At 39.0% G+C, this 22,799-nt stretch overlaps 1 protein-coding gene across 1 annotated transcript in view; it reads right to left on the bottom strand.

Moving 5' to 3' along the window:
- Positions 1-22,799, bottom strand: part of rbm27 (RNA binding motif protein 27) — a 106,750-nt gene that overhangs the window by 49,847 nt on the left and 34,104 nt on the right. Inside the window, exons 7-10 of the mRNA XM_052013296.1 lie at positions 22,048-22,302; positions 12,960-13,091; positions 3,335-3,484; positions 1,453-1,597 (exon numbers count right to left, since the gene is read on the bottom strand). Of these exons, the coding sequence (XP_051869256.1) occupies positions 1,453-1,597; positions 3,335-3,484; positions 12,960-13,091; positions 22,048-22,302 (682 nt within the window). The remainder of the gene's footprint in view (positions 1-1,452; positions 1,598-3,334; positions 3,485-12,959; positions 13,092-22,047; positions 22,303-22,799) is intronic.

A 22,799-nucleotide genomic window follows, 5' to 3' on the forward strand; every position in this document is an offset into this window, starting at 1 on the left:
TCACAAGAAATAGAAAAGATTCTAAGACATTCTACATTTGTTACAGAAGGTGTGTCATTTAATAAGGAGTCAATGAAGTTTGGGTAACACCTCAGCAGGTTGAGGTTGTGTTGAAGGACAAAATCAAGCAAAGAGCACAAGTACATATTTTCAAGTTGGTTGACAGATAGTAAAGGGGTGCCACAAGGATCAGTACTGGGGCCTCATCCACTTACACAATCTGTATTAATGAATGACATAAAAAGTTAAGTTTGCTGATGACACAAAGCTGGGTGGGAAAGCAAGGATACAAAGGATCTTCAAAGGGATGTTCAGTGGTAAAGTGAATGGGGTGTCGGGGTGGGGTGGAGAAAGCAGTATAATAAGTCGGTAGTGCACTTCAGCAAGAGGAACAGAAAAACACATTTTTTTTAAAAAAGGGTAAAAGCTGGTAAATGTTGACACGTAGCAGGAACTTGACATCTTAGTTCATGAAATGCAGCAAGGTAACTTGCAGGTTCATCAAGCAAATCAAAAGGTGAATGGTACATTGTACAAGAGTAAGAAAGCCTTGTTATAATTAGTCATACAGCACAAAAACAGGTCGTTCAGCCCACCATGTCCATGCCAACCAATATTCATACAGGAGTTTGTTGAGACAACACCTGCATTTCTACATGCAGTTCTGTCTGTGTAACCGCCAGATTGTTTGCACATCAACAGAAGAAATTGAAAGTGTTGTCATAAGAGGTGTCATCGAGTTAAAATGGCTTGTACTCACTTGAGCTTAGAAAAATAAAAATGTATCAGAGAGAAAAAAAATTTCAAGAGGGATTGACAATATAGTTGCACAGACACTCTTTACTCTGTTTGGAGAGCCCAGAATTCTGAAACATTAGGAAAAATGGTTGCTTATTCTGGACTAAGAATAGGAGAAACAGTCATAAATGAATTTTGGAAATTCTCTACCCTACAGGCCTGTGCATTAAGAACAAAAGTGGTGGATTTGTGAGTATGCAAGGGTCAAAGGAGATGGGGTTGGGCGTTGGAAAAATTGACTTTAAGTATAGGATCTCATCAAATGGCAGAGCAGGCTCAGGTGTGGAAGACAGTACGCTGTAGGTAAGGTCACTGGGGTTATTCCCATTTCTACTTGTGCTTCTCCATAATCAGATAGCCTCAACATTATCAACATTGTAGGTTAAAGTGAAGAGTATAAAGATAACAAATGATTTCACTTAAAAAAAAGTCAGTATGTAATCTGGACAAAACTAATAGGATGCAATACTTCTCTCCACTGTCTGCAGGACCCCTTGAAAATCATATTTGCCCCTTAACATCAACTGGTCCATTTAAATAGCTTAAAGAGCATTTCTACTCCATAACAGCTATATAAAAAAAATAACACTAGCCCCCTCTGCAAAACAAAAATGTGAACTAAAAACAAAATTGGGTGTAACAAAGCAACCTTACTTTTCCATCCAAAGTTTTTTCATTGGTGGCCCGTCTACAGCAACCACAGTTCTCTTCCTGGAATCAGGTTCAATGACTACACGTGAAGCATTGTTGCTGGCAGCTGCAGCTAGGCAGACCTCTGCTTGATTAATTTTTGTAGGTACTAAAAATGTCAAAAATAGAAGAAACTTAATATCCACATATATTCATTTATAAAGTGAAAAGTCACTGATGTTTCATCCTCAAAAACTGTATCAGTGAAATCTTTGAGACTGTTACTTAGACCCAGCCCCTCAGCATCCAATGGTGGCAGGGCCACAGATTTTGGTCTTTGTCCACAGATCCAAGCTTCAGTGCGTCCCTCAGCACGCCTGTTGTCAGCATTCTATTGTGGTCAACTCTCTACCCTGGAAGACCAACAGGCTTTGGGCAGAGTGATGTGCAACACATGGCCTGGAATTAGCTATGGGGATGAACCTCAAAGAACACTGCATCTCTATCCAGACCTTCTCGGCAAACACACAGTCCACAAGGAGATGGATGACCATCTCATCCACACTGCAGCTGCATCGTGGGGAGCACATGGTGGGACTGAGACTTTGGTTGTACATGAAAGGTCTGACAGGGATAGCCCAGTCAACTGAGGTTGCAGCAAATTCTGGGGATGAGGCATTCTGCCAGATAACTTCAACAGACTGTTTCTGGAATCATCCCATGTAATCCACTGTCTCCTTCTGCAGGGACTTCAGGGCATATCATGCAAACCATTGCCTTATTGCTTCGCGGTCAACGGTATTTTTCCACAGAAACATTTCTATGAAAAATTGGTGATACGACACAGTTCAACTGAGTGCCAATGATCCTTAATGTGTGCCCATCCTATGAAGCTCTTGGATGCAGATTGCTGCAACTAACTCTAGATCAAATTCAAGCAAGGCAATCTTTGAAAGCAAGATGCCCTGTAATAAACCACACCAATTAATGATTAACATTGAAATGAGTGGACAAAGATTTACCCCAAGTAAATTGAAAGTGATTTCACTTTGCTCAGGTCTATAAAAATCCTCCCAGGTTAAAGAAAACAAAAGTAATTTGCTCTTTTGAATTGGGTCACAAACAAACATTAGCTAGAGCAGCTAAGTTTAAGCAGTAAGCAGCAGTCAGACCCAAATTCAAAACCGTTAATGAGCTACAATAAATTGATGAGCTATCCCATAATGTGAGATAATAAAGTTTTCCTCACCCTCTTGTAAATGTATATGATAGTAAAAATACAATAACCAAATCCAATCCTAAATTCAATGACAAATGGATCACTAAACTGTATAACCCAATGGCTCTAATTCAATACTGCTGGATTTAATAGTTTATAATCTACTGCAGAATCTTTAATTATATGATCACTAATTACTTATATGCAGTTTTTTTTAAATTAATAAATGCTTCAATCAAAAGAGTTGTCCAGATTTACTTTTGTCCATTCAGATGAGGGACAACAACAACACAACTGAATTTATTTTTTAAAACTACATTCTCTTTGGAAACCTTGGCAACTGTAGCCTGTAACCAATTAGGAATTAATTAACATGTATAGAAGAATTTGCATAATCATGTTCAAAAACTGCCTTTATAAGAATATCGTGTATAATTATTTTACAATTAGCTTCATTGTTAGTTCATTAGAAGCAAAAATAAAACATTCCAACCCTATTATTATAATACTTTTAAATGTAGAAATACAAATGCAAAGGCTTGAGCAGGTTCGTGGAAACTTTTATAAATAACTGGTTGAAAATTTTAATCCTCCACTATACTTTAAATTCTGAGCCACCACCACTTGACAAACAATAAACATCTGAATAGTTAACATTCTTACAGTTTGTAGCAGGCAATCTTTTACCTCGCTGAGGACTATCCATGGTGCTGGATGTTAATCCAATCAAATTAGGACGCTCCGTCTGAACTCGTGGGATATAGTGTCGATATTGAGGCCTAGCACCACCAGTAATACTGGGTGCCTCAGGATTATACCCATCAGGCTCATAGTTATCTGAAATAGAAGCACCTCATTAATAAGCTTTACTCAGTGCACACTGCAATGAAGTGCAGAATTTGACAATATTGTATCAGGCTGTTAGGAACACAATTTAAGAAATATTAATCTTCAAGAAATTAATATACAAATTATATTGCTTGACATGCTCGCTGGTGAGATTGAAAATTATAATGACTCACCTAATTCATTAACTCAGCAACTTCTAATTTAAGTTTCGGTTCATTCTTATGAATTTTATTAAAGTTCTAAAAATAGTGCCTTGGATTTTGCAGTGAACAGGAAGATGATGAACTCTAAAGCTATCCAATAGATTTAATGGGGTGCAGAGAATTAACTCCCTCCCTTCTAGTTTCAGATAGAATGTGGCAACATTTCTCTTTTATTCATTAACAGAATATTGCCAATAATTCTGGTTTTGCCAGAAATGCCAATGTGACAGTTTACTAAGCAACTGCATATCTTCGGGTGAAGATCCACCCTTAGCTTAGGTAAGAAATACCAGGATTTAGACCCAACAATGAAGAGCAGCAACATGGTTCCAAGTCAGGAGGGGAGGAGAACTTGCAGTTGTTGTCTTCCCATGCAATTGTGGTCCTCAACCTTCAAGGTCTTAGATAATGACAATCAGGCTGGTGTTATTGGAAAAAAATCTTGCAGAGATGCTGTTGTCTTTTTTGGTACATATTGGAACCACAGTGAGCGGCATTTAGAATGGAAAAGGTGATACTCATTTTATGGGCTGTTTTGATCAGGATGGTACCAAATCTTCAGGAATACTGTTGGAGCCGCACTCATCTGGACAACTGGAGAGAATTCAATCACTTAACTGACATGATTTATAAATGGAACAAAAAGATTTTGGGGAAATCAGAAAATGAGTCACTCACTGTAGGGTACATAACTTTCAACCTGTTCCTATCACCACAGCATGTGTGCAGCAAATCAAGTTACCTTGGTCATTGATGGTGGGAGCCTCAATTTTTTTTAGACATTACTATTGCCAAGGGCAAGTTTGTCCCTCTCTTGTTGGAAATGGTCATTACCAGGCACTTGTATAGTGCCAATGTCACATGCTTCTTTTCAACCTATGCCTGAATGTTGTCCATATCTTGCTGCATGTAGGGATGGACTATTTCCAGTTCCTGAGGAGTGGTGCACAGAACTGAGCATTGGACAATCATCAGCAAACATTCCAATTGATGACCACACTCTAGTTGGATCTAGCACACAGCCCCAAGGAACTCCTGCAGCAATGTGCTATGGCCGAGATATCCAGTACTTATAACATTTTCCTTATGTCAGGTATGACTCTGGCCGATGGAGACAATTCCAAATTTATGATGCGTCTTTGATGTTCCACAGACTCAAATTGGCTTGATTTCTAGAGCAGTCACTCTTTTCAGGTTGTTTTACTTAGCTTGGACCAGCCTAAATCTGGAATCAAGTGGCCCTGGTGAAACTCAAACTGAGCAGTACAAGTAGACTATCAGTAGGAGCCACATGACAGCAGTGTCAATGATATCTTCCATCAATTTGGTGATGGAATGACAGCAAAATGATGAACAATAATCAGCAAAATGAACAAGTCCTTTTATGTGGTAGGTCACATGTGGCCATATTTGCATAATGATGGATAGATGCTATGCTAGAATGACTACAACATATTTAAGGAAACCTTAATGGAATAAAGAGAGCTCACAAACAGCAAAGAAAAATCAGAACAGTTAAATCAATCTACATGGGCTTAAAGGAAGAGATTCAAAAGATCCTTTAAATATTCTTTTTGTACAATGTGACACTGCATGAAAAATTAATTTTGGGGAGTTACAGTGCTTGTTCAGCAGGAATTCCTACTTTGTGTGGTCATTAAAAACTCAGTCACTCCAGTATGAACAAGTCTCAACACTTACGTTTGTGTTTTTTATTTACAGCAGATATCGTCCATAAGTATTTGAAGTTCACATTAATCCACAATTTTATGCAGACTTCATCAAATCGCCAATTTAATATTAAGTTCCAACAATTTATGCACTATGATTGCTCTAAAAACCAATGGAAGTTTGAAGTCCTGATCATTGAAAGTAGAAATAAAATGCTTCCATGTGGATGCCAGAAGTTGTTGCCAGTTTTACAAAGTAATGACAGTGAGCACCAGCAGATTCACCATCAACAAGCACAAAATTCAGGCCAAGAAATAAATCCAAGACAAAAATCAGATTAAATTCATGCCAACTGCACCTTATTGTGGAAGTCCAGCATAATGGAAGTGAGGGGCAAGCCTCAGGGGTGATAAAAGTCAGCTCCTTAACCATTATAATTATGCAAAAGAGTACATAAAAATCACAGGCAGACACTAACTTTCTCCCTTTCTCCCCAACCCCTCTATTGTACATACTTCTCCATTACATTTTTCCTTGTTGGCTCACCGGTTTGCATTTTACTCCCTTTTCTCCCCCCACATTCTCTCAGGGCTCAAAGACTGCAGGCAATTGCCATTAGCTCTTATGCTGTCTTTCTTACAAATTGCAAGAAACTTTGATTGCATGCCATGAAATTACAAGTTGTGCCTTAAAAGGACTATTTCTCATGAGTTGCTGGTAGCATGAATTAAGAGTTTATAGACAGTAGAATCCAATCGAAAGCAAGGATGACTGGCAACCTGATGTCTTCATAAAGCCCTGTTTCTCTGCAGGGAACATGTACACTCGATGCTTCGCTTCTCAGTCTGATCTCACTCTCCACTCACCTAGAATAAACTATGCCGCTGCTCTATATTTCTCTTGCAGTTTCTATTTCAGAGTTACAATTCTGCCAAAGGGTGCAGAAATAGAGAAACCCAGGCATAAAATGTGCAGAAATGTTTGAAGACAACAGGACAAGTTGAGAAAGCAATGAAACAACATCTGAGATCCTGTGTTTTATAAATAGATGCATAGAATACAAATACAAGAATATTCTGCTGATACTCTATAAAACCATGGTTTGGATCCAACTTCAGTACTATGTCCAATTCTGATCATTATAGGAAGGATGCAAATGCCCAGGAGAGGATGCAGAAAACATTTGGTAGAATGTTCCTGAGGAAGAGCATTTTCAGTTACATCGACAGACTGGAAAAGGAGCAGAGAAGGTTGCAGGGTGATTTTTGTTTTATTTGTTCTTAAGATGTGGATGACACTGGAAACACCGCATTTATCCTCCACAATAAATTGCCCCTAAACTGAGGAAGCTATTCAGAGTTAATCATATTGTTGTGTCTGAAATCACATACAGATCCTTCCCCACCAGCTTTTTAATGCCCCATGTACAGCTCATACATATGAATAAGCACATGGGATGGATTTGCAGTCCTGCAGGCAGCGGTTCTTGACATTAGCCAGAATTTTGCTATATTGAACCTAAGAAGAATACATTCCAGTTAACACTTTGATGTCCATTTTATGAATCCTATCAGTCCAGGCCAGCAGCAGCACCCTTTTTAAAACTATCAATAACATTTAACATCTTGTCTGCAATTTAAAAGAAAAATCTTTTAAAAGAATATTATAAGCTTGAGATAAGCTTGGGCTGAACTTTTAATATCAGCTTTATTATTAAGAATGCCAGAACAAGATTTAAAATGCTTCTCCAGACTATTCCTATGGGGCAACTCACCTTAACAGGCATTTTCTGCCATGTAGGACTTTGGTTCGCAGCCACATTTCTGACTATCAAACTGTTTGGATTACGAACAGTTCTCAGGAACAGAAGCCTGTTGTAACCTGGGGAGGACCTGTACAAGCAAGATCAGGTAAGGAAGGCAGATTTCCTTCCTTGGGGGACATTACCGAACAAGATCAATCTGTTACCTTCATGAATAACTTACTTTTCCAGCCTTTGTTTTGCAGAGTCCAAGACAACTGAAGTCAGTGACATCAACACATCACCTCTCGATAATAAAAAGAATTAGTATCCTAAAGGCTCCCATCATCAAAGCCTTGATAGGTCTGGAGGTGGGTGAGGGTGGTAGTTGGAAGCCATATCATTGATGAAGAACAGGTGAAGTTGCACATATATCATTACAAGAACAGATTTAAACCTGGGCATTCTCCAGTGAATGACTCACATCCTGACTTGCCAAAATCTTCCTACAATCAATGCACCATGTGAGGACTGTATGAATTCTCTCCAGTTGTCTGGATGAGTGCAGATCCAGCAACACTCAAATCTCACTGTCCAAATTAAAAGTCCATTTATTTGACAGCCTCTGCTCCACTTCCTCTGCTTCCAGCGTGTACCATCTACAAAAAATAAACACTTCAGCACCATCCAAAATGGCAACTTCTACCTTGAAGGACAAGGGAAACAGGAATATGAAAAGGTAGAATCTGAGCAAGAATGACAAGTAGCAGCCTTGGCAATATTGACATCAATGGACATCAAGAGGAGAAGATACTCCATAGACTGCAGTGACATTGAACACAGTGAATGATTGTGGTTGCTGGAGGTCAACCATCTCAGCCTCTCACCAACCCAAGAGTCCCTCACGGAAATGTCCTAACCTAATCGTCCTTAGCTGTTTCAGTGTTGACCTTCAAGGTGGTTCTGTTCACTAATGAATCAAATACTTAACAATACATCTCCTCAGATAAATCAGCAACTTCTGCCCACTTGCAGCAAGGTTTGATCAATATTCAAGCTTCAGCTAACAGTTGGCACCAAGTAAGCATATCACAGAGCCAGACAATGACCAACTTCCCCAAGGAAAAATCTAACCACTTCCCTTTGATATTCAACATAGAATTTGTGGGAGAAATCCTGCTTCACTATTTGGATTGAGATTTTTTTTTTGAGTTAACCAAGAAGACTGATGAAGGCAAGGAGGTAGACATCGTCTATAATGGACTAGTAAGGCACTTGACAAGATCTCACATGGTGGGCTGGTCAAGAAGTTTAAGATTAGTATAGATGGGCAAAAAGGTCAGCATGGAAGTAGTGGGTCAGCCCATTTCTGTGCTGTACAGCTCCATGATTCTATGATTAATTCCCCACCATCAATATCCTCAGAATCACAATTACATGGACTTCACTGGGTCAGCCACAAAAAAGTAGATCGCTGCTAGAAAAGTTGTCTAGAGTCCAGATTCTAAGGTGAGTGACTCCCCAAACTTATTCCACTTTCTATAACATACTTCAGAAACAATGAGTTGTAACACTGTTATCTACATGATAATGTGAAAAATTCCATTCATTTAAAGAAGAAATCCAATCTGGTTAATTACTGCTCAGTTGACTTTTAATTGCAAATGACAAAGGTGCCATCAGTGCTGTCAAGCTGTACTTACTCACAATCTGCTCAACAATGGCCAGGACCACCCAGTTCCAAACCAAATATGGACTAAAGAACTGAATCCAAAGATGAGGTGGGTGTCTCTTGGTATCAAGGAAGCATGCAACTAAGTGTGGCATCAAGTATTCTAACTACAAAATGCACCCAAGCCCATGACCTATAACACTACTGTACCAGTGCAGTAGTGACATGAAAACACTACCAGTGCAAATCCAAAAATATCAATTTGCAAACAGAAGTTAATCAGCGTCAATGGGAACACATTTCAATGGTTAGAGCCAAGCCCTGCACAGAGAAAGATTGCTGTGTTTGTTGGACATCAATCATCCCAGCCCCAGTACACCACTGAGAGTGTCCTGGGCCCAACCATCCTTAAGCTGCTTCAGCAATGAACTTCCTTCCAAAAGGGAAGAAGAGGGAATATTTAGTGCTAGCAGCATAATGTTCAATCTTCAGAAAATGAAGTAGTCTACATTTGTGTAAAGCGAGACCTATTCAACATTTAAGCATGGACTGATAAGTGGCAAGCAATATTTGCCCCACCCCCCATTGGTATTCAACACAAAAGTACCACAGAGAACCCACCATCAACCCACCATCAGGGGTCACCACTGAGCAGAGACTCAACTGGACAAGCCACACAAAAAGCAGATCTAAGGCCAGGTAGCCTGTTGCAAGTGAATCACCTCCAACCTCCAGAGACTCCAAAGCCCTTTCCACCATCTACAGGACTCAATGTCAGAGGGTGGGGAGGGGAGTAGCAGGTGGTGATAGAAAACGTTCTGCTTACCTGGAGTGACGTAGTTCCAACAACACTCCAGAATGTCAACACAATCTAGAATAAGGCAGCCTACTCGTTTGGCACCCCTATCTGCCACCCAAATATTCATTCTTTCCATGCTGCAGCATGTACCATCTACAAAATGCACCACACCTCTCAAACCAATGAACTAAAACAAAAACAAATAAATAAAAACATTTAAGAGTTCAACAATGTGCAGCATATAGAATCGGATTTGACTTGAACTCAATTCACGACCTTAAGCATCAACTCTCTTCACTGCCAGTGCACAATTCACCATCGTTTCTTGTACAAAACCCTTGTGCATCCATGACCTCTGCCACTCAGAAAAACACGTGCATGTGCCCAGTCACACCAACACCAAGTTCCCATCCAACTCAAACATCACACAGATTAGAAAATACATTTTGATTGGGAAAGAAAATAATATTGTATCAAAATCCTGCAACTCAGTTCAACAACAGTACCTTCAACATATGACTGCATAAGTTCAAAAAGCCTGTTCATACCTTCTCCTTTGAAAAGGTATGAATGTCCATACTTAATTCCTTCCCCCACAAGGAAAAAAATCTCTTCAGGTGGCAGAGATAAAAACTGATAACACTTCTGTGGAGGGTCTTGGGATATTACTTTAAAGACACTAGATAAATACAAGTTACTGTTGCTGCATTCCAATATTTTATTAAGACCTTGTCAGCTTTAAAATGATTTAGAAGGACATAGGGGAAATTCTATAAATGTGGAGTCAGGGTTGCACAGCATGGAAACAACTCCATCGGCCCAACTCACACATGCCGACCAAGGTGCCTTCCTGAGCTTATGCCGTTTGCCTGCATTTGGTCCACATACAAACTTTCCTAATCAAACCTGTATTTTCTTGGAGGGGAAACATTCCAGCTGCTCCTGAAGACTTCCCCAGTTTAGAACCCAACTCCTGCATGCTTTTCTCTCATGCTCAGATAATTCTATCCAATACCCATGCCTCATCATGGGTCTCATCAGTAGGTCAAAATAATCACAAGCTTGTTGGGACTCTTCAGCTGAATGCAAGATTAAAGTACAAGTCCAGGATTGTCTCTTTACCTCAGATAAGTTTTGCCTGCGTGGACCATAAATATCCTCAAAATGAAGCATCAAGCAGTTTGCAAATGCTGTGGGATGCTCCCCCTTTCACTGTTTATACCAGTTTAACCCTCTTACCAAGTCTCCCCCACTAAATCCCTCAACTGTTAAACTGCATACTTGATAATATCTCAAGAGCCTCCCCCCTCATTGTGGGGCTCAGGTAATGCTGAGATTGTGGCTAGACTGAGACAAGCCATCGTCAACTTTAATTTTTCCCCAATCACTTAATCCGTGAAGCACTCGTCGTTTGTCGACAATATCAAATAATTAATGTAGGACTGTCTTTGAGCTGCAACAAATCCACGTTTACCGTCTCACTCCCCCAAAGGATCTGAATACTGATTTTTGTATGGAGTCTGAGTTTAAGTTTAGAGAATAATAGGCTGTAGAAAATATTCCTACTTTTCCAACACCAATATCCTAGCTTTGTTCATAACAGGTGAAACTTTACAGGTACAACTAAATCAGAATAAATTCTGGAGCTATGAATCATGTAAAGGGTGCTATGTAGTGAAGCTGCAGCATGCAGACAATGCATATATTTATGCATGCTCAGAAGCCAGTCTCCAAGCCATAACTGACTCTTTCACTGAAGCACATGCCAGGATGGGCTTTACATTCAATATCCTGAAAACCAAAGCCCTCCACTGCACAACACCACCCTTCAATAATAAAGGTTCATGGTGAGACCCGGAAAGCCTAGACCACTTCCCACATCTTGGGAGTCACCTATCAACCAAGGCAGAAATGATGATGAAATTCATCATGTTCAATGTGCCAGCAGAGCCTTTGGTTGATTGAGGAAAGGGGTGTCTGAAGCACAAGACTTCATGGTTTACTGGTCAGCAGTGACCCCTGCTCTATTTGTTTTAAGACTTGGACTACCTATAACAGGTGAAAGACACGACCAAATTCACTGGAAGAAAAAGCAAGCCAATGTAAGTATCCTCTTCCCAGGTTAACGTTGCCAGCGCCAAGGCCTGATGGCACTCAGTCAGCTCTGTCAGTCAAGCCATGTTATTCACATGCCCAATACCAGATCCCCACAACAGAACTATACAGTTCTGTCACACAAAAAGATTACCAGGTCGACAGAGGAAATGATTCATGGATACGATCAAAGCATCCTTGAAACAAATGCAACATCCCCACCGACTCTTGGGAATTCCCGACCCACGACTGCTCAAAGTGGAGAAAAAGCATTTGAGATGGCACAAGTAAACTTTCTTAATCCAAGAAGCTCAGGACTCTTCCTGACTATTGTGTGTTTTTCCTATTAATACCCTAAAACACTAAATTTCCTTTAAATCATTACACAGTACTATAATAGATTTTCCAAGGACTCCAGCGAAAATTCCAAGGGAGCGCTGGAAACTGGGCCCTGGCGAGTAAGATGCCAAAACATCAGGATAATTGGATGCCAGATGGCTGATGTTTTACTACTTGAAGTCCATGCACAGAAAGTACAAAGTCCTGCTTGAACAGCAGGAGGAGTGCATCATCATAAACTACCCACCTGCCCCATTTGTGGAATAGTCCCCAGTTTTACATGAGTCTCATCAGCCACCTCAGGACCCAAAGAAAAGCTGGATTGGAAGCACATCATCCTCAATTCCAAGGGAATGTCTGAGAAGAAGATGCTTTCTTATGTGAACTCTGGTAAATTTTTTGATTTGACCAATATTCTGTATAATATAGCTTAATTGAAATTTCCTGATCATCTTTTTGGCATCGTCATGATGAAAATTCATCATATAATACATGTGACTTGCATGCATACGACCAAAGCATCAACAGCCCATGATAAAAAAAAGCTAACAAAGAATTGAAATCTCAGTAAGAAAGTGATGTAAAATTATGTAAAATTAAACATTGCTGGAAATTTGAAATAAAAAAAACAAAAATATCCAAGATACTCAGAAGGGCCGGCAGCATCAGTGGAAACAGCAGCACAAGTTAACCTTACTTCAATTTTAAATAATATTAACCTGAAACATTAACTCTGCCCACAGATGCTAGCTGACCTCAACTAGGTTCCAGCATTTTTGGTTTTCATGGAAGCATACAATTATTACAAAATACAATAGGAGCAAAGATATCTCGTGACATAGTTATATAAACCAAAACACTAACATTATTGGTTGTACATATCAAAGCACTTGAAATCAGAATTGCTATCATCCTGGGTTTAGGAGAAGTGCAAGGCAACTTACATTCTGAAGTTGCGTATGGTGGATACTGTGGTAAAGGTGGGGGCCGTAATCCGGGTGGTGGCAACGTGGGTACTGTACCAGTGCCAGAGACTTCAATACCATCTATACTGCTTTTTGAGATTGGATGTGGTCCTATAAAGAAAACATGGAACATATTTTCATGGCTTTCAAATCACAACTGTGGAAATGGATAATACAAAGCAAAAACATTCTCTCATTTATTTAGCATATATTTATCATGCATTATTTTAAATTCCTCTCAACTTCATCACATTAACCCCATTCACATTAGTTAGGGTGCTGGAAGATTGTGTGCAGTTGCACGAGTGGAGAAGTTTTACAAAGAAGGCAAAAGAATAAAGTCAATAAAATTACGTACATTAACTATATGACACAGCCAATGCAACTCAACAGTAAAATAATTCCTCTCTCAAATTGAATCAGACATTTTATTTAAATCATAACAGGAGCATCATCAGGCCATTTAACCACTTGAGTCTCTGTCATTCATTAAAATCATGTCCAATATTCAACCTCAAATCTCATTTCTTTAATTCCAGAAATGTGTCACTCATCGTCTTGGATGAATTCAGTTTCCATAGCATTCTCGGGTAGAGATTTCCATAAAATTTATTACCCACTGTGTGAATCTCTCCTCATCGCTATCCTAAATGGTCTACACTTATTCTGAAACTTTGACCTTGAGCTCTAGATTCTTCAAAGAAGTTCCTTTAAAGGAATTCTACTTTTACTCAATGGTCAGAGATCCAGACAGCCATGCTTTGACTGAGACAAAGATGTCTCTGTCAGGGAATTGAGCCCTGGTCTCACTCGCAAAAGGCAGAGACACTAACCACAATACTAATGAGGAACTTAAGAAACTCAGTGGCCTGAGGAACAGAAGCAGTTATGTACACTTCTAAACTGACCACATGTTCTGATATTGCTTGTGCAGGAGGCTTCCTTCACAAGTCTACCATTTAACAAAACACAGGAGGGAAGCCACGATATCATCCTTGACTGCCGTGTGTGAGATCACTCAGCCAGATCACAATGACAGGCGGCTGGCAGTTCTGCAAAGAACTACCAACTAGCTGCTGTGTTTGGGACTCCTAGATTTCCTCGCCTGCAATATACAAGCACAGAAAACGTCATAGGAAGGTACAGATACATCTGACCTCTTGCTGCACCCTTAGACTTTCCCTCAAGTCTGGGACATTCCATGACTTAGAATCAAAAGTTCTAATACTTTTTTCTATTTAACTGCTCAATTTTACGCTAACCAAAACTGGCATACCTACCACTGCCAAATTTAGTTGAAATGAGTCTGTCAACCACTTAAAAATAATTTTAAAAACTATCTTTAAATATTAAGAATATTGAATTTGCTTAAAATCAATTAAAACTGTTTGCAAAAGTCTCTCATAATCAAATGATGCTGGCTTTTGACAGCACAAGTAGTGAAAACTCCTCTGTGTGGTGTAACGTGCAGAGACAATGCCCAGAGGCCTGGGTGCAATGTGCACCCTGCTCTAATCAGAGGCTGTAGAATTTAAGCTTCAAGGTTGTTGGGCATCACGTGGCTGCAGAAGGGAACCCACAGCCATGGGGCTAGGGTGAGAGGCCAAGCATAAACAACAAAATGAAACTAATGTAATCAGACTCATTTTGTCCTCCATGTGTTGTTTATCTTATTCCCAAGGTACATTAGGATAAACTAAATGGCAACAGAGGGAATATTATGCAGCTTAGCCCATTTAGATAAGTTTCTCCCCCAGTGCAGTCTGTCAATCAGCTTGTGAACTCTTCACTCCACACAACAATTTTGGTAGCAAGCAAATTTGGGTAGAAACAGGCACTGGAAATGCTTGGGACAAAAAAAAAATGGTAAAACACCTGGTTTCTTTTCCTTTTATTGTTCAAGAGATGACATCTGTTTGCTACCATGCAAAATCATGAAGCATAGTTCTCGCCATCTGCCAATGCAATGCAAGAACATACAAAAAAAAGCAGCAAAATCAGGCCTACTGGCCTTTCAGAACCAACTATACATGATATTCCACCCTAACTATCCATAATTCCTCATTTTCCAGAGTATCCAGATTACTTATCAACCTTATTCTCAAATAAATTTAATGACAGGGCATTCACAGCCCTCTCCGCAGAGAATTCCAAGGATTCGTTATCCTTTGAGTGAAAAATTTATCACCTCAGTCTGAAAGGCTGACTCCTTATAATGTCATCCCTAATATTCTTTTCCATCTAGTTTTGTAACTGTCATCTCTCGTTCAAGAAACCTAACCAAGGAAACAACTTCTCTGCATTTAATTTTTAAAAACTTAATGGGCTTATGATTTCATTGAAATGTCCTTTCATTCTTCAAAACTTCAGGGAATGTAGGCCTGATAAACTCAAATCTCTAGTAACCTCATCTTGGAAAGTCTAGGAACTTCTGCCCTTGCATGCATCCTTTAATGAGGAGACCAAAACTGCATGGCAGGAGCAATGTCTCCAAAGGGCCTATATTATTGTAGTAAAACTTCCTTACTCATGCATCAGGTAGAAGATACATGAGCCTGAGGGCACGTAACACCAGACTTAAGGACAGCTTCTATCCCACTGTGATAAGACTATTGAACGGTTCCCTTATACAATGAGATGGATGCTGACCTCACGATCTACCTTGTTGTGATCTTGTACCTTATTGCGCTGCACTTTCTCTGTAGCTGTGACACCTTACTCTGTACTACATCAATGGAGTCTGTACTAATCCTGTGCGATCAGTATGCAAAGCAACTTTTTCATTGTACCTCGGTACAAGTGACAATAATAAACCAATACTTCAATCTACTTGTTTTAAAAAAAAGCTTCTGTATCATTGCTGTACTAACTGCCTACACGTCAACTTTGTTTATTGTTCAAAGGATACTTTTAAGTTCCTCCCTTCAGAGAGAAAAAAGTTTCAAGCAAAGTGCATAGCTTCATGGATCTCCACACTATATTCCAACTGGCACAAGTTTGGTCACCCATTTAGCCAGCTCCTGGATCTGCAGCTATTTACCATACCCTCTGCACCTTCATAACACTGTTGAACTTGTGAACATATTACATACAATTATCCTCAGCTCCATAAGAAGATGATGACATGCAATGCCCTCATTCAAGTCATTAACATAGATTGTCAACAACCGAGATCCAAACACTGATCCTTACAGTACCCTGCTAGTTATAGCCTGACAATTTGAAAATCATTTGTTTATTGCTTCTAACCCTTAACCAATCCTCTATTTTAATATATTACCCCCAATCTCAAGCCTTAAATCTGTGTAATAACCTGTGTGGAAACTTAAATGCTCAGTGAAAATCCAAATAAACAAGTGAACTGCTTCCCAAGTCATCTACCAGGTCAACATTCTATTGATTTCTTTTTTATTTACAGATTGTCAGACTATTTACCTTTCATAGCGTGGATTTGGCCTAATCAAATTGGCTTAGATTCTGTGATTGTAATGATAGCAAAATTAACAATGATAGGATGTTCATACTTCAACTGTTTAACACAAGAATCCAAAAGCAATTCGTCACAGACTATGACTGAAAGTTTACACCATAATTGAGGGAAATTAATGAACTGATTAAAAAAATCTGGAAAATGATAAGTTTTGTAGCACGTAATGCAAACAAGTTTTCTAGTTTATTCGCATTCTCACTGCTGGCTCCATCCCAATTTGGAGTATCCTTTGTGAAATTTAAAACTCATTAACCCTTCCACCTTGTCCCCCGATCCTCCAATACAAAGCTTCCTATTCTTTTAACAATAGTATAAACCTTTACCTATAACCTAAGGGAACTTGCCTATGGACATTGAGGACAGTGTTAAGGTACTCAATGAATATTTTCACCAAAAAAGTGATAAGAAAAGAAATAGTAGAGACACTAGATACGTTTAAAAAAAACACAAATTGACAGGCGGTATTAAAAAAGTTGGCTGAACTTAAGTCACTGAGATGCATCCTAGGATTCTGAGGCAAGCATGGGAGGGAAATGTTGGAAGAGGGTGTGCAAAATGGCAATCTTACTGCTCTCTGGATACAGATGTGGTGCCAGAGGACTGAAGAGTGGTGAACGTTACTCCTTTGTACAAAAAAGGGAGCAAGAATAAGCCCAGCAACTGTGTGCCAGTCAGTTTAACATCAGTATTGGGAAAGTTATTAGAAACATTGATCCAGTTCAGGAGTAATAGTTACCTAGAGAAAAATGGATTATTTTAGGCAAACCAGCATGATCTGTTAAAGGAAAAACTGTGTTTAATCAATTTGTTAGAATTTTTAGTGAAGTAACAGATAAGACTTGTTGAGGACAATGCAGTCAATGTAGTTTTGATAAGGTACTATAAACTAAATTGGTAAATTGATTTACTACTGTTGTAAATACTGAGGTACTGTGAAAAACTTTGTTTTCATGCCATCCATACAGATCATTTCATCACATCAGTGCATTGAGGTAGTACATGGGAAAATAATAACAGAATGCAAAATAAAGTGTTACATTGACAGAGAAAGTGCAGTGCAGGCAGACAATAAGGATCAAGGCCATAACAAGGTAAATTGTGAAGTCAAGAATCCATCCTTATTGTACTAAGGGATCAGTCAATAGTCTTATAACAGCTAGACAGAAGCTGCCCTTGAGTCTGGTGGTATGTGCTTTCAGGCTTTTGTATTTTCTACCTAATGAGAGGCGGGAGAAGAGTGGGTGTCTGGGGTGGGGCAGCGAGAAACGTAGACTAAGTCCATGGAGGGGAGGTTGGTTTACGCAATGTGCTGAGCTGTGTCCACAACTCTGCAGTTTCTTGCAGTCCTGAGCAGAGCAGTTGCCATACCAAGCCGTGATGCATCCAAATAGGATGCTTTCTACGGTGCGTAGAGAAAAATTGGTGAGGATCAAAGGGAACATGCCAAATTTCTTTAGCCTCCTGAGGAAAGAGAGGTACTGGTGCATTTTCTTGGTCATGCAGTCTATGTGGTTAGACCAGGACAGGCTACTGATGATGTTCACTCCTAGGAAGTTATCTCAACCTCAGCACTGTTGATGTAAACAGGAGCATGTGCACCACCTCCCCTTTCTGCAGTCAACATTGCTGTGTAACATTATCATCAAAGTTGAAGCATGTATAATAAAAGGGACATTGGAAACATAGATGTGAAATTGTTTAAGTGACAAACAACAAAACAGTCATGGTGAATAGTTTTTTTTTTGACCAGAGGAAGGTGATTAGGGGCATTCCCCAGGGATTGCTGGGAGGGACATTGCTATTTAAATTAATGACCTACACTTGGGGCTGCAAGCCACAATTTCTAAATCTGAAGATGACAAAACCTCAAGTATTGTGAACTACAAAGAGGATATTGATAAATTGCAGTAGGACATAAAACAGGCTGGTAGAATGAACAGATGCATGGCAAATGAAGTTTAATGCAGAGGAATGCACGGTGGTGCATTTTGGTAGGGAGAATGATGGTATATAGGAAACTATTCTAAAAGTGGTGCAGGCATAACGGGTGCATGGGTACACAAATTACTGAAAGTTGAAGGGCGTGTTGAGAAAGCAGTTAATAAAGCATATCCAATTCTGGGCTTCACATCCTTCCCTATGAGGTGACCAGAATAGAAAACAATACTCCAGCCAAGTCAAGACATGTGTTTTATAAAGGTTCAGCATGATTGCCCTGGATTTTAAACTCCATGCCTCTATATCAATAACATATACTAACCTTAATGTATGGAACATTGTTCAAGCCTCAAATGGAGTATTGTGTTCAATTCTGGTCATCTCATTATATGGATATGTGAAGGAATTAGAGAGGATACAGTAAAGATTTACCAGCATGGTTCTTGGGATGAGAGACTACAATTACAAGGATAGACTGCAACTAGGGCTGCTTTCTTTAGAGAAGGCCAAAAGGAGATCCGAGCAGTCTGAACCAAATGGATAGTGAGAGACTGTTCTTACACGTCAAAGTGTCGAGGGCTGGAGGTCTAACACAGGTATAAAATATAGGAGAAAATAATTAGTAGTAACACGAGGAAAGAGTTTTTTTTAAATGCAGCGTAATTGGAATCTGGAAATGTAGAGTATAGATGCAGGTTCCATTTTGACCTTTGAGGAAATTGAATAAATATGTCAAGAAAAAAAAATGCAAGACCACGGAGAAAAAGGCCAAGGGGTGGAACTAGTGAGCTGCTGCAGATGTGTGGGCCAAACAGCCTCATTCTGTGCTGTAATCATTCTATGATTTTATATGAATGTTATTTTACATTTCTGTTGGTGCTGGTGTTAAGTGACACAACTGACAGGTGTTCTTTTTTTAATTAGTCATTATGAATTACTACTTTAAGTGCTTGCCAATGCATATTTGCTATCATATCTTTCAAACTACTTTGGCCAATTTAACCTTCCTAACAACAGTGTGCCCTGTTCAGATTTAAGACCCTCTTTAAATAATTTTCAGAATTTTCTCTGATATTCATTCTTCCTCAAAGGTTCCTTTCCTACAAACTTCATACAATGGCATATTTTAACTAATTTCAACCTACTGATCAATAAACCATCTTGATTGTAATCCACAATCTCACTTTCCACACCTTTCATGCATTTTGCCAAATCCACATGAAGATTAAATATTGATGTATATGCTGGTCAATATAATGAGTAGAGCCGAAGTCCGTAGGAGAATACAGCATTTCCAAATGCTTTTTCTCCCCCACCTCTCTTCCTCCCCTCCCCTCTCCCCCCCACCTCACTGTCATTTCTTACCTCAAAGTAGATCCAACCTCATTACTTTTTTTCTTTCCCATCTCTTTGATCAAGTCTGATGAAAAGTTACAAACCTGAAAAGTTAGCGCCATTTCTCTTTCCACAGATACTGCCTGACCTGCTGACTGTTTCCAACATTTCCTATTTTTATTTCAAATTTTCAGCATCTGCATTGTTCTGCATTAATCTGATTCAGATGCTGTTTGAGGAATTAACATTGATCAGGTTAAAGAGATGAACTCTTCTGCTTTTTCAGAAACATGCCATAGGATCCTTTACATGTACCCAGAGAAAGCAAATATTAATATTCCCATTCGCACCCACTATAGACTGACCATTTCTTTACTTTTCCTCTCGTTATCCATTCTCTTCCACCTAGCATTATCATCCCTTTTGCTATTTAATCTCTCCCTAACTTTACCCTATGTAATTTTGAACCTTGTTTGACATCTCTCCACAGGTGTACCTAACCTGTGGAGAATTTCCAGTAAATTTTATTTAGAAATCTACAATCTTCTGACTCAAGAGGTAGGGTGTTATCATAGAGCCACTGATGGCACTTCGAACAGCATTTACCTACATTGTCCAAGGATGGAACTTAATATGATTGACCTTGATAACATAGAAGACAATGGGAAGGGAACTCTGGTGAACAAAGGGTTACTGGTTATATAGCTGCTGTAATAAGGCAAAAGCCATCTGCTTTCTGTGGAATGTGGCGTGATTGATAAGAAGTTACTGAGCTGTGGGGCTTCAAGGCCACAAGGAAACAGGGTTGTTTGTGACTAACTGTGAAAGATGTGTTAACCTGTCTGGCTGCACACAGCAACCTCAGCTTGACCAATGGTAGCATGAGCTGGTCAAGCATATCCAAATATGGTGCAGTAGGTGATCACCCACCGGAGAACAATGTATTTAAGTTTGTTAGCAGCCTATATTCTTTGAGTCAGGCCACGTGCAGGGAAGAGCAGCACTGACTGTTTGCTCCTCCATGTACCCCCACTCCCACTAGTTAAAATAATAAAGCATTAATTGTAAGTTCTTTGGTTCTGCTGTTATCTGATTTATTACAGCGCAGGTCGACTTTCACACTATTATATGGTCAAGCAAAAGAAATACATTAACAAGGATGAAATTTGATTTTATGGCTTTAAGCATGAAGTATTGCAGTTTTCTTTTGATCAATTACAGATTCTTTTTTATTAAATCACTTAAGGTTCCTAAAATAATAAAGCTATTCTATTTTCAAAGACCTTTTTCAAACAGTCTTTTGCTTGATTGGTCTTTTTGACAACAAAGACAAACTTCACAATATTTGAAGTTACATACTGACAAAATTAAAATTATCAAGAATAACTTTTGCAAGTTGCTAGAAAGGCCTCAAGATGCATCGGAATACCTTTATCATAAAAAGCATAAAAGTGCTTCAAATATATAAAAAAGATGAAATGCTACAGCGTATAAATACATAACAATTAAGTTCCTCAGTTGAAACAAAACCTTTGCCTGAAGGTGGTATTGACTGATGCTCCAGCATACCTTTTCTGTTCAGTTTGACTGAATAAATCGCAGCAAATCCAATAAAACTCTGACTTGCTGCCTATGCCTGAAGTAGCCCTATGTAATCACCTGTGTTATTTTTTGTTTTTCCAATTCTATGCAACAACATTTTCAGTTATCATGCAATGTTAAGTCAACCATTAAGTCTTTATTTGACAAAATTAATTCTCAATGCTTGTATATTATGTATTTACCAAAATGGTAATCCCAGTTCTCACATCATTAAATCTATTTTAGTACTCTCGTAATAATGAGAAGATTGTATTACACAAGGGTCCTTAAGTCAACCGAGAACATTAAAGAAAATCATTCGAAAGTTCTCTTCCATAGCCTGGTTATCCATAAAGGTCTAAGAGTACTAACATACAGATCCAGACCCCACAGTACTCCACTTCTAATGCAAGCATCATTTTCTACTTCTATCCTCTGCAAACTTTTTCTTCATACTATCCAAATAAACAACAACTAAACAATATGGATCAATTCCATGTTTCTGTGTTTCATAATTCACTGTACAGCATAAGAAATGTGATGTCATGATTTAAATGAATTGCTGTTTCAATGGAAGTGGAAGTATATATTCACACACAAAATACATTAAATGAACATAACTTTTCTTTTAAACTTATGAGCATCCAGAAGTAATACAGAATTCACCAAATATGATCAAGTGGTTTGCTGAATTGTTGTTTTCAAATGGAATATTGACCTTACCAGATACAGAATGGATACCAGGAGGAGGTGGCTGTCCAGGTGGTGGTATAGGAGGTAACCTCAAGCTTGGAGGCAGACCTGGTAGAGGCGGAGGCAAGTGATGGCCCGGCGGAGGCAACTGATGGCCTGGCGGAGGCAAGCCTGGAGGTGGTGGCGGAAACGGGATCATCCCAGGAAGAGTGACATCTTCCACTATTAACGGGTCATTACCATGATCAAAGAGGCAGAGATCACCACGCATACAGAAACCTTTCTCTGAAAATAAGACATTAAGTTCAGTATATCTGCAAAATGCATGCTTCCCACTGTCAAGCAGTGTAGGAAAGAGTAAAAAATTACCCTGCAACAATTTTGTTGTGATATTATGCAATTCACATTGCCCTGACTACATGGTTGCCTAATAATTTTCACAAAACATTAGTGTATGTAAATTATATTGTTAGTTTTTTTACTGGAACTGTAGAAAAGTGACAATTGTTCATCAGTACAGCTCTGATATTCAGCCTCGTGTCTCACTTTTGAAGTGGCTCAAAAATAGTTATTGATTGTCAAGAAGGGATTTAAAAACAATTACAATTTAGAAATAACCTTAGTTTCACTTGAAGAACATTTGAATTCAGTTTAGTACTTTGTAATATATCTGACTTTCATCCACTCTATTAGCTACAAGTTATTTGCAAATTTCTTACTTCGTAGCCATTAATCTCTTTTATAACACAAGAGTCTTAGTGCAAACCATCTGTTCAGTATTC

The sequence above is a fragment of the Pristis pectinata genome, chromosome 4, assembly GCF_009764475.1.
Source record: "Pristis pectinata isolate sPriPec2 chromosome 4, sPriPec2.1.pri, whole genome shotgun sequence".
Taxonomy (NCBI): Eukaryota; Metazoa; Chordata; class Chondrichthyes; order Rhinopristiformes; family Pristidae; genus Pristis; species Pristis pectinata.